General features: G+C 37.4%; 1 protein-coding gene across 16 annotated transcripts in view; it reads right to left on the reverse strand.

Annotated features, from left to right (window-relative positions):
* LOC121300773 (trinucleotide repeat-containing gene 6A protein-like) overlaps positions 1–13,909 on the reverse strand; it is a 141,812-nt gene that overhangs the window by 79,984 nt on the left and 47,919 nt on the right. For 14 of the 16 annotated variants that reach the window (XM_041229615.1, XM_041229625.1, XM_041229621.1 and 11 more), the window contains one exon: positions 10,376–10,449. The exons of 1 other annotated variant lie outside the window; for it this stretch is intronic. In XM_041229615.1, the coding sequence (XP_041085549.1) occupies positions 10,376–10,449 (74 nt within the window). Of the gene's footprint in view, positions 1–8,772; positions 8,895–10,375; positions 10,450–13,909 lie in introns of those variants that run through there. One more of the 16 variants, XM_041229617.1, reaches the window with a different exon arrangement.

The following is a 13,909-nucleotide window of genomic DNA, read 5'->3' on the forward strand; positions in this document are numbered from 1 at the left end:
GTCAGGAGACTTTGAGCAAGGCATGCAGATTTTTTTTTATTGCTTTGGTGAGATGTTCATTTAAATATTCAGCCTATCTTTTTTTTTTTTTCTCTCGCCTTGAATTTATTGATGTGTACAGAAAATATCTAGAGGGCAGTTCCCCATCATTTGAGATCTTAAAAAAATAAATAAATAAAATAAAAAATAATACAAATAAAACCCACACCACGCAACAAGCTTTACCACTGACTCCCATCAAAGAGAAACAACCTATTATATTTACTAGCAAAACATATACTTTCTAGTACACCACACACTACCTAAACTGTACAGGGCATTGCGTTTTAGCAGACAGCTGAAATTAAATCCTTATCTCAATGAAGTACTTATCTTGGTATCCGCATACCCTTGTGTTTGTCAAATATGAATTTCCGCTCGCTTCTGATGATTGAAACTCCACAGAGTTTTTAATATATTTTTTATCTGATGTTAAATTTGAATTGGCAGACTGCCTTATTAAAATATTCAATCTCCCAATGCTCAGTGTCTTCTGACCTTAAGCTCCATTTAAAAGCTCATTAGATAATGGTTATGCAGTACAACTAGTGCAGAATCCAGGGAAAGTTTTTCACAGCCAAAATCTGTCTCATCGTACCTTCTCCACTAAACTTGGATCAAATTAAGAATGTGTTGCTCTAGACGTCTCTTATTTTACTGATGAATTCCTACAATAAACCTCAAATTACTATTTTAAAGTGTGATCAGGCTGCTTTCATAATTACTCAATACTCTGAAGTGCCATTTTACTGTAAGACTTTCTATATCAGCATTCTCTTTTCAACTCAATTTTTTTTGCAAATTTCCCGAACCTCACAATGAGCACAGTACAATCCTTGCATTGTGAAATACAAAGTATTTAGCTTTGTAAATTAGCTCAAATTAACAGCACGCAAAAACATAAGCACTAAAAGCACTAAAAAGGGAAAATTAGGTAACACACTATACGTTCAGTTTAGACCTTTTATGTGTCTGTGTCAGACATGCAGATTATCACATATCAAGTCCTGTACCACAGGGGGTTTCATTCTATTCTGGTGCAGTAACCCCGGGATTAGATTCTCAAGGGTCTGCATAATAGGGCAGTGAATGGCCAACTGGACTTCTTACCCCCCTGTTTCTTTCCCAAAGAGTTGGATTAGCCAAGGACAAAAGCACCCAGAGTGCATGTAATAATGATTCTGAAATTAACAAAAGGAAAAGCAGGCCAAGGCAGCAGCCCTTGCTATTTGAAGCACCGTTCAGTGTTCCCCTCACTTCATTACACCACTCCACCCCCTTTTGATTCTGTTTTCCCCTCTCACTCTAAACACAACAGTCTATTGCTATTCAAACCAAAATAATTAATTGGCACAAAATTACCACTTTGCAAGAGAAGGATTAAACATATCTAGTCGCCAGTACCAATAATCATCAGTCTAAAAGACTAATTACAATGTTTCACTGCACAGATGCCAAGATAATAAAATATTCTTTTGTAGTCTTTTTGCATTGCTGGGATGAGTCTGCAAAGCAATTGCTCTGAGTTTTTTTTTTTTTTTTTTTAGAGATTCTAATCCCAGTGACAATAGTAGACATGAATAAAATAACAGAGAATATTACTGCATGGGAAAACAGTGGACGGGAGCCGTAACATCAACAAAGACTTGTAGCGTACACACCGTTTAACATGAATGGGGTCTGATGGAGGATCCTTTTCTATTTCTCCTTTCGTTTTGATTTCTCTCTTAACCTGTTAAGATGGACCCAGCTAGTTTATCTCGGCGCTGAATTATCAGCAGATTTCATGCACTGTGACTAGTGTCTAATTGATAAAATGATCGCTGTCTAGATCACAGCATAACAGACTGTCAGTGACCTGACCCTCCTCGACTAAGGGCTGTGGGTTTGCAACGAGACACAGGAGATTGTCTGAATACCAACTGCGACAGGACAGTGCTGCACGAAGAGGCTGTGACAAAGGGACAGAGAACTCAGGAGCTGCACAGTTCAACAAGGGCTGTCTGAACCTCGCCTTTATCAGCTGTGAAGAAGACAGTGGAGGTAAGGCCCATTCAGTAATAGCTGTAAGCATACTGAGCTGCTCATCTTTCAAGAAAAGGAACTCGAAAAAAAACAAAACACTAATATATATATATATATGTACAGTACCAGTCAAAAGTTTGAGTACACTTGCTGGAAACTAGGTTTTTTTCATAATTGACAATGTTTTACGTCATATACGTTTCTGTAAATACTTGAAAATGAAAACACACGTTACAATATGCAAAACAACACATAAGGAGTATCAAAGCAATGTTCAAGAAAATTGAAAATTGTCTCTAAATCTTGGATTCCTCAAAATAGCCACCCTTTGCCTTAACAACAGCCTCACAAACACGAGGCATTCGGTTAACAAGTTTCAGCAGGAAATCACCTAACTTGTCTTCCCAGCTTTTCTGCAGCAATTCCCAGAGATGTAGGGCACTTATGGGTAGCTTTGCTTTGACTCTTCTGTCCAGTTTGTCCCATACAAATTCTAAGGGATTGAATTCTGGAGACTGGGCAGGCCAGGTCATTAGATTTAGTTGTCCTTCATTTTCCTTCTTCGCCAGATAGTTCTTGCACAACTTTGAGGAGTGGCATGCTTCTGAATTATGCTATGATAGCCATGCTGGTTGAGCTTGCCATGGACTTAGTAAAGATCACCAACTCTGTCACCAGCAAAGCAACCCCAGACCATGACACTGCCTCCTCCATGCTTGACAGTGGGAATCACACATGCAGAACTCATGCGCTCACCATCTCTGCGTCTTACAAATACTCGGCGGTTGGACCCAAACATTTTAAATTTTGACTCATCGGTCCATAACTCCGACTTCCACTCCTCAAATATCCAATTTCTGTGTTCTTTGGCCCAGGCAAGTCTTCCTCTTATTTTGCTGTCTTAACAATGGTTTCTTTGCAGCAATTCTTCCAGTTAGGCCAGCTTCACGCAATCTCCTCTGAACAGTTGATGTTGAAACATCTGTACTTCTAGTAGCATTTAGCTGAGCTTGTATTTCAGGGGCAGTTAATCGCTGGTTTAGCAGACTTGTGACTCAAATGAACTTGTTCTCTGATTCTGAGGTCACCCTTGGCCTGCCTGACCTTGTTCGGTCCTCATGAGTGCCAGTTTCTTCAAATCGTTTGATGGTCTTGGTCACAGCAGTTACAGACACTTGCAAAGTTATTACGATTTGTCTTAAAGATTGTCCTTCATTTCTTAAAGTAATTATAGACTAAAGTCTTTTTTCTTTGCTTAACTGTGCGTATTTTGCCATTTTCTGCTCCCTTACATTCAGGAATGAAAAATTTGTGCCTATGCTACCTATAGTTATAGTAATCATGGACCCTCACCTGTTCACAATAATTGGTGACAAAAGGTTAATTAGGTAACATGCTAGTTAACTCAGAGAACATCTAACAAAGACATTTTTATACTTAGGCCAGTGTTTTAACACCGTGTTATACACATTTCAGACGTTTAACTGACTGAAATCGCCTTGCTTTGGGTGACCATTTCATTGAAATTGACAAGATTTACATTTTCATTTAAAAATTACATTTTTGAATGCAATTCACTTATGATTATCAACTTATATAAGTACACGTATCATATAATGAAATATTAAGTGTTTATAGATAAGTTTATAAAGTTAAAAGCATAGATAATCATAAAAAACCTGGTTTCAAGCAGGTGTACTCAAACTTTTGACTGGTACTGTATATATATAAGACAAGGATCACCTTGTTAAAACTTAACAACCTACATTCCCTTTTTGGCACTTTTACTTTCCCACAGTGCAATTAATAGGGAGGCACATACATAACCATGCCCTGCTCAAGTCTAAGCTCTGCAGACAATGCATGCACAGCAATGCCTGCCATTTACATCTGTATAGGGGCTCTGCTGTAAAGCTATTGCACAGTCAGTGAAAAGCCCTGCTTTGAAATGTTTTGCAGTGTGTGCGACTCACTAACTCAACAATGGGCAATTGTAGCCATCTGCAATTCAATTTGAAATGTTTGTTTTTCCTGACAAATTTCATAATCGGCCTGTAATCAAGGTGTATTATTATAGCTGGCATTATAATGTTTGTGTCTGTGGGTCAAACTACATTAACCTTAATGTGACTGCACGATTCATTAATTTGTTATGACTTCATATAAAAATACTTGTATAAAAAAGGGTTTTTTTGTTTGTTTTTTTCACAAGGTAACACAGGGTTTGTAAACTGGTAGAAAAAATATCTTTGTAAGCTTTTAAAATGTGCTGTATAATTTTTACTAGCTTCACCTCTGCACCAAATAAACCCCTTCATAATTTGTACCGTCTTTATTGTTTTAAAAAAATCATTGCTTCATGAAATGGTTCAGTGTGCAAGCTATAATAATATCCAGGGAATCCCTGATTGCCTGACCACAGTGCCTTTACAAAGAGGCTGGGAAGCAGCTTAAACAAACACTGCCGCAGGGCTTGTCCTACAATCATCTCAGCCACAGCAAACTGCTCCACAATCAGACTGTTTATTAAAAACACTCTCACCTGCACCAATCACAGTCCAACAGCACCCTCTGACAAATTAAGCTGTTCATCGCCTAATGCCTTGACCAGAGCCAGTTTTAAAGGGTGTGTCATTACAGCCCGTCTTGCCACCATGGCCATGCAGATAAGGACCCAGTTTCGCTTGGTATCCACGATCCCACAAAATTATGTTCAATCTGCCTGAAGCTTATAAATCTTGTGCATTTTTGCAGTCACTTTGAGTAATGGTTAATTTTCCTCTTTTAATTCCAGGCTACTGAGAGCAGATTTTTTTTTTTTTTTTTCAGCAATACATTTAAATAAATGCTTAATAAACTACCACAGACAATTTTTTTTCCCTCAAATTATTCTTTGAAAGATATGTTTCTAGTTTCTGTATTTATTATACCGTATTTAGTTAATATACCAGTAACCGTTTTCCTTTTGCGTCATGTGCTTGCTTGATGTTCTGCGCTTCATTGTCACCTCAAACTCAGATATAGATGGAGTGATATATAGATATAGATTGTCACTTGGGGAAGTAAACTGGTGTCAAGTGTGATATTTCTGCTATGCAGATTACAATGTTTCTTCTACTGATGTCTAATTAAGATTTTGGGATTTATTTTTTTTTTCATAGAGGGTAGAAACCACGACGATTGACAACTGTGATTCAACTGAAAACTAAGAATTAGTCAAAGAACCAACCATAAACAAATCTCTAGCAGCCAACTCCACCAAGTTTTCTAAGTGAAGGTCAGTTACAAACGTCATTAGTTTTATCAATTTCACTTCAATTGAATTTTTTTAAGGAGCGTAAACATCTCAAAGTGCTAAACGGTTGCTGGTATAATCCACTGTTCTGTAATCCTTTCAGACTCGTTTTCTTTTACTCCTTTCAGCACACAAACACGCAGCCTTGGCCTGCATTGGGGGATAATTTGCTTATTGAGGATTAACAGTAAAGTAATCCTAATTGGTATGTATAAACATGCACTCCCTTTATTAAAGAGGAAATTATTCTATTATTATAAAGACTGATTAATACGACAGAATAGCTTACAGTTAATTTCAATTAAATTGATTAAATTACTCAAGCAATGCCATAAAGCCTTAATGGTCGGGGCAACATAATTCAAATTTAAAATAGTTTCCACTGAAGAGTTATTGTTGGAATCACGGTGTTTAATAATTGAAGCTTGTTTAACATTTGCCATAGGAAAAATATTCAGCGATACAAGGGCCAAACAATTTGGACGAGGATTTAAATAACATAGTGTAATAATGTTTTATTTTTTATTTTTTGTTCCTGGGTAGTAAGTGTTATTTCCTAATTGCTTATGCCTCAATAGTATAGAAAATGGCTATTATTCCCCACAAACTTTGCTTTTGTGACCAGGACAGTGATGTTTCAAAATATCACTATTTCCAATGGGAAAACAGGCAAATGCGTGTCTTTTCGTTCACATAAAGTCAGAAAAAAACAACATATGAATCCAAATTAACATGTATTACAAAAATTACTACAAAATATTTAGAAGTGAGTAGTTTTTTGAGATTTACAATTATACTGTATTTACAGGGGGAATAATAGCCTGTGGCAGGCTGGTGAGTGGATAAAGGCCCAGAGACAGACTGCAGTTGAAAAGATATATATTTTTATTATAAATTTAACACAAAAATAAAGGTGCACAAGGGCAAAATAACAGATATTCAAACACAAATAAAGCAAAAACAAAACTCACAAAAATAAAGGTTTCCAGGCTGCGCAGTGCCTTCACTGGATTTAGCAAAATTCTAAAATCACAAACAAACACCAACCTACTTCCTCAGCTCCCTCCTCCTAATGGGAAGCAGAGGCCTCCTTTTATGTCAGGTGGCTGGGTGTTGATTGATCATTAATTTACCTAATCAACTAATCAACCCCAGCCACCTGAACATAATAAACCCAGGCAGGTAGGGGAAATTAACCCCATCCCTGCCAATATAAAAGGGCAGAGCTTTGAGCTTTGCTCTGCCACATAGCCATTTTCTATACTTTTGAGGCATAAGCAATTAGGAAATAACACTTACTACCTAGGAACAAAAATTGTGTTACATAGTGTAATCAAAAAATGATAATCGATGGGGCTCTCTGATATGATCATACAAGTATAATGTAGAACACAGCTCTTTGAAATGCATTTTTTAGCATAATGTGTTTTCTAATAGGGTGTCTGAAAGTGATGTAACTGGTTCTTCAGATAATGTTAATGACTGCTAATAAAATAAACCACCCGCTGTCTTGAAGTTGGATTGAAAACAACATGTGATTAAAAAGCATTTAATATTGGTTTGATTAAATCAGACATGGTAGGGCAGAGAATAATCATGAAAAGGCAGCGACTTCATTATCCTCCTGAGTGTTTCCTGTTGCTCAACCATGGAAGGGTTGGTGTGAAAAGATCTAGAGCATGACATGCAGTTCAGTGCACGACGAGGAAGCTTTCTATGGGCATTGCAATGGGCACTCATAAAACGTGATGGTCTTAAAACCACAGCATCTTAAAATAATGTGTGTTATTTTACACCCTATTCAGAAAAAAGTCACCATAATTTCAGAACAATGCTAAATAATGACACCATTTTAATTCTGGTATCAACATGCTCTATGAGCGATAATATTGTCCTATGGGCTTGAAGTTAGACCTAGTTAAAAATAGTAATCTTCAGTCATTTTTAGGAATAAGTCAATAAAATCAGCATCTTCCTAAAATACTTGAGCATTATTAAGACTGGTAACTAATATCTCCAGATAAAGAGATCCTCTGTGTTATTCTAGATCACAACAATGTCTTTGTGTTGGGTAATAAAACACATTCTGTTGTGCAGTGCTTGGCATCCAGATTTGCATTCGTCCCCCTATCCTCAAAGCAACAATTAGTCAGCCTTGTTAAGTGTTTTGGAAACCTTTGGGTGGATTAATCATTGGCTATGGCCTGGCCTGTCACAGCTGATGGATACACTGCAGCTTCTGCCACAACAGATGGAAGGCAAACAGATTACAACATGTTGCCTAATTATACCATATTTTCCCAGTCACCCCTATAGTTATCAGAATCTGTTCGTTCCATGTTTCAGTAAGTGTGTAGACGGTTGAGGGAAATGGAAATGGCAAAGAATATATGATGTATATAATTCTGGGGTAAATATGTAGGACTTGGATGGTCCACATTTCAGCACAGCATGGCTGGATCTGCAATTGTTTACACAAACGTGCATCTGTTTGTTGACTGTTTTGCTAAAAGCCATAACTTGTAGATTTTGGTCAAAAATGAAACAGCACACATGCAGTTTACAGAGGTGAATATGAAATATTGTTTATGGTTTCATACTGAATTGTAAATGGTTCTAGCCCTCCACTTTCTAGTAGTGAAATCAGTGCCCATTACGGATGGATGGGATTTAGCTCCACCTAGCTTAGCTGATTACATTTATTTTAATACATAAATGAAGGTACTTATAGGCCACAATGGACTGATCTTCAAGCCAACTCGATAAGAAACCATTCTTCCTCACTGAGTATTACTTTAACAGAAAAGAACAGCTCGGTTACAAGGGGGAATAACATATTACTATAGATACACTATGAACTCAAGGCTCTGTGCCAGTTTTAAATAACTTCTAAATCCCATTCTCCAGAGGCTCTTTACGAAGATGTACCAAGACCTCATCCAACTGGGCACTTGCAGTTAAATCAGAAGCATAATTATTTACATTTATTATTTGTTCTGCAATAATCCCACCAGCTGGGACCTAATCGTGCTCCAAAGTAGAATATTAATAAAAAGAGATCCAGAGAGATTGCACGGCTAATAATAAAACCCTTTTTCATAAAGATATCACATACAAATATTATTTGGACCCAATTTTAACTTTGTCTATCCTGACAGATAGGTACAGGTAATGTTAATTTCCTGGGATATCCCACCTGCTTGTTTTAATAAAGACGCATGAACGTGTATCAGCTTGTAATCCCCCATACCGTATTAATGTCTTTCACTAAACACTGGTCTACAGTGCTATGCATAACAACTATATCAACATATTACAAATCTGGCCCCTTTTCATAACATCGGGATATATACAGCATTTACTGTAGGGGTACACATTTATAGTAAAATACTTACTTTCAGCTGTTAACTTACTTTTTTCCCCAGTATGGGCCAAGCCACATTGCTGGGTTCAATTACTGCACAGAACAAATGGACAGCTGCCAGCTCCTACAGTCGGTACAGTAACAGCTTCAGTGCTGTCTGTGATCAGACAAGACCATTTTAAGGTTGCTGTGGGGGCCAGAGGTAACAGTGAAAGAGACTTCTGTAACATGTTTTTAATCTCAAAAGCCTTTTATTTATTAACTTTTTTTTTTTTTTTTTTACACACCTTATGAGTAGAACACCTTATGCAACAGTTCTCAAAACATTCCACAAACTTCCCTAAAACGTCCTGGAAACGTTGATGTTTTCCAGCATATCTAATATCTGATCTGCTGGTTTGAGCATGCATGTGGGTGGCACTTATGCCAGTCTGCAGGTTCTCTGCTATGGCAGTGCTTTTTAAAGTTGTGAACATAAAATGTTACTGCCTCCAAATAAAGCAAACATTCAGATAGTATCTTATTGATGCACAACATTCTGCATCACCTTCACGTGTCCTGATTCAACTTTCTTTGTGCTACAGGGCTCTCTTTGCCCTACAAAGACTACCAAACCCCCTCCCTCATCCACTAGCCAGCTCCTTTGAACTTACTGCACAAGCTTAGCCCTGGCCTCTGCTGTACATAACAATGAGTTTTGTTCAAAGATGAATAGAAGATAGCTGATGATGCTATTTTCAGAATTGCTTTTATCCACAGACCTTTGAAGCTGAATAGGAGTAGCTTGTGGTGGTTTCTATTTTTCTACCCTTGCTGTTGCCTGGGGAAGGAAAGTTATGAAAGTCAGGCATCCTACCACCAACTAACCTGTACCCAAACATGACTGAAGTTCCAGCATCACATCAACAATATCACAAGACCAAATTGTTTTCCTATTTGAATATTTCATACAGAACACAGGAAAGAAAGAACAAAAGAAAGAGGGATAGAAAGACAGAAAGAAAGTATTAGAAAATCAAATATATGTACATCCCTTAGGGAAATTCTAGCAATGACTAGCACTGGCGTATGCTGGGCAGAGCTGGTGGTTTGCTGGTTTTCAACTGGTCGTGCTGGTTCAGCAGAACTGATGCTGGTTGAGGAGCTGAAAAATACGCCCAATTAAAATCCCTTTACAGTAAAATCGACTGTTCATTTTCTACATCCCTATAATTTAATAATGTTATGGTATTGTATATACTGCACCTGCTGGCCTCCCAGTAAGAGGCCGGTAAAAGTTTCTTCCAATTCACAACTCTTATCTGGTCACCAGCTCTAACTGAATCTGACTATACCACAGTCCTCAATAACATCAAAAATACAGCCAACTTTATAACACTATCCATCATTTGGTAGCCACTGCATCAAAAAGGGGTCAACACAGACACACATACCTACCTGTTAGTAACCAATTACCAGACTGAACCAATGGGAATCCCAAGTACCATACTACACAGCTACTCTATACAAGTGGCCCTCGTAATACAAAACTAGTCTCTCACACAGAACCTCTGAAGCAAGATCATGGAGGCGGGTGATGGAAGGATAAGGCAGCATGGAACACAGATTATTATGGAAGATGTAATTACAACATAATAGTGTTTCCCACTTACTGTTTGATTTCTTCTTGGACAGCAGGGAAATGGATATCTCGGTGGTACTTATAGGAGAAGATGCCTTCCCCTACCTGCAACGAATTAAACCCCCCCCCCCCCAAAAAAAAAAAAAAAAAAAAAAACCACACGTTAAAAACATAATCAGTGCACAGACGATAACCTGGCATTGCTTACAGCTGTTTATGAGGAGACAAAGAACGTCAACATTACAAAACTGTCCAGAAACAACTCATATTCTCAGTTTCACTGTGCCTAACTGCACTCAAGGTAAAACATTTTTGAGGACAAACAGAATGAAAATGTGGCTCCTTCTCTTTCTATAATGAAATCATTAAACTGTAAAAAGCACACTGTTTTCTTTGGCAACACTACCAAAGTAAATACAATTTCATTTGCTACAGTATAATACTAAATCTCTTCCTTTCTACAGGGAAAACAAGCAGCCCCATGTCTGTCCGATCCATTAATTAGTACTATGCAATCAGAATTAGAGCTTAATCTTATTATTTCCATTTGCGATATTTCACTATTTAATGCTCTCTCTGTTATATCTGCATAGTTCTGCCTGTTTTCCCAAGACTGGCAGAAAAGCACGTTTAGAACAGGATGCATAGCAACCACAAAACACAGGAGAGGATCGCTCAAAATGAGGGATGTGGGATGAGAAATTAAAATTGACCACACAGCGTGGGATAATTAAACAAATTACATACTGTACACATCTGCGGAACTGAAAAATAAACTGTCTACTGATTATAATTTATGAAGCTCGTAAATTACTGTTCACTGTGGCTGCTTACTCCTCTGCAGAGAGAAAGCATACATAATGAAGCAGGCTCCGTAAAAATTCAGACCATGGACTTAAGGCAAACATTACACTGCCAACTATTATTCTTGGAACTAACTTGCAATACAGGTCAAACTATTCACAAAAGTTGCATCCTGAACATTGGAATTAATTATTGTAATACTGGTGTCTTTGGTTTTTTAAATTACATATTTAAGTTATAAAAAAGTAGTTGTTAAATTCTGCCTAATTTAGTAAAACTGTACAGTAGGTTCACGATCCTCCAAGTGTCCCAATAGTTATAGGAGGGTATGGTAGTTGTCAACTACTTCAAGTCTGTTACATGTCTCAAATAATAAGGATCCATGCTAAAAATGGAAAGCTTAATGCAATAATATATACTGATGCACAAAAGATAAGCAAAACTCAGATTTAATCAAATATTTTAAACATAGATATCAAACAAAATCAAAGAAAATATGAACAAAAATACAGATCAAAGAATCATGATAAGTTTTCAGTATGAAACGTGACGCAGTGTCAAAATGAAAACATTACAAAGTTAGTATCTGGTATGACCTCCCTGAGCATTAACACAATCCTGGCAGCATTGACGAATAGACCTGATCAGCCTCTGGATAGACTGCTGTGGGATGTTCGCCACTTCCTGTGCAGCTGCAGCCAGCTGACGAAGGTTGGCTTGTACTGATTGCATCCTGTGGACAACACTGGCAATTTGGTCCCACAGATGTTCTACTGGACTCAGGTCAGGAGAAAAAGCCGGCATTGTTTTCTTGAAGTCGTGTAATTGTAATCCTAGCACTGTGTGGTCTTGCATTGTCCTGCTGGAAAATGGACACTTCCGGATTGGCTTGCAGGAAGGGAATTTGTCAATGTATCGCTGAGCAGTAAGGTTGCCCTCAATCTGCACCAAAGACCTTCTTGTGTTAAAGGAGATACCTCTTGAGCAACGCAACAGTCAGCATAATGCTCACTATGACTTGGTGGGCCGGTGTGGTGACCCTCTGCCTTCCAGGACGTGGCCTGTCCCTCACTGATCCGGTTTCCTGGTTTCTCTGGTCTAGTCTGGTGATTGTTGAAGCAGAAGATTCTCCGGGCAACTTGTCTAGTTATACAGACTCTTAATCAAGTCATTTGGGCAATTTGAATGCAACTCAAATACCAAACACTGAGCACCTGGCATTTTTTATGAAATCATGACTTGAGATCAGTATTTTGTTATCCGAAGGACCAATACTACTCAAACAATCAACAAACCTATCTGCTCACTATTGAAAATGTAAATAGCATTATGTATGTGTCCAATGAGCTACTGATATAAAAGACTGTTGCGTTTTCATTGTGCATCAGTATATCAGTCCATTTCAACGTAAGTGAATACTTACGCTAAAAAAAAAGTGATGTGAGTTTCAATTAATCACAATTAGTGCATTTGATTACTATAATTGATTTGAACAGCTTTAACCTTTACAGTACAGTATATGTTCTATAAGTACAAAGCAGTAATGCTGTTAAAATCTTGACCTAGATTCCATACATAATCAATCATTCCTTTTTTCTGATTGTGTCCCCGGAGACATTGGCAATTAAAAAAAATCAAGATGGACACAAGTAATGCTTTATTAATCAGCTGTCATAACAAATACAATATGAAACTCAGATCAGTGCTGAATTAAAAAAAAAAAAAAAAATGTAGACCCTTTCTATCTATCTGCGTGAGTACACGTGTATCTTATTGAGTTCTTAAATGCCTGGTAAGGGGAAACATTACTGTTAATTAGAGCTGAAAATAAATTGCTGCTCATCGAATGAAGACGTACTGTTATATCATTATCTGGAGGTTCTGGCCCCCTGAAGGCTTTCAGCATTGGTATAATAGCCTCTAGAATGCAATATTGTCCTGCGCACTTGGGGTCGTTTACAATCTTTAGGTATGCCTTTGTGTATATAAAACTGTGCTAATGAACAAGCTTTGTTTACGGGTGCAGCGGTTAGCTTCATCTTAATTTCTGTGTTTCTCCTTCCCAGTTATTTAATTGTTTTAATGATGAATGGGAGCCAGCGCCCTGGCTATTTCTATACCACTCGAGTCCTGTAAAAAAAATACTCTTTTTTTTCTGTCATATTACTTGTATTAATGATAAATCAAAGATGTATCAGCATGCTTGATTTGCTTAAGTGTATGTTCAGTACATCATGACGGCAGTAGTATATACATGCTGTTTGCAATTTCAATTACATGAAGGGATCTTTGTCTGAAGGGAGTAACTCTCATTATTCGGGTTGCTAAAATGTTGATTTGCAAGCAATACCATAAAATAAGTACTGGAAATCTGTTCTCTCTTTTTTTGGGCATATTGAGCGTCTTTAACATGCATAATTTAACACCTACACATGTTGTTAATACAGATAACCTCTGATGCTGCTGTATCTATTTATTACAGCTGACCCTGGCTCATTATTTACAGATGGTTAAAAAAACACAAGCTCTTCTTGGGTTTAGTGAGTAAAAGCAGGCTGATTCCACTGAACCGTTTCATTTTTGTTTGTTTCTTTTCTACATAGAACATTCAAAAATCTGTTGCAGGGTGTATTTATTAAGATGTTGCTAGACTGAAAATGTGTCACCATTAATATAATTAATAAATAAACAGAATCAAACATCAATAAATACAATGTCATATATACTGTAGCCTTAGGTGTTCCTAATAAAATAACAGTGA

Source organism: Polyodon spathula, chromosome 26 (assembly GCF_017654505.1).
Source record: "Polyodon spathula isolate WHYD16114869_AA chromosome 26, ASM1765450v1, whole genome shotgun sequence".
Taxonomy (NCBI): domain Eukaryota; kingdom Metazoa; phylum Chordata; class Actinopteri; order Acipenseriformes; family Polyodontidae; genus Polyodon; species Polyodon spathula.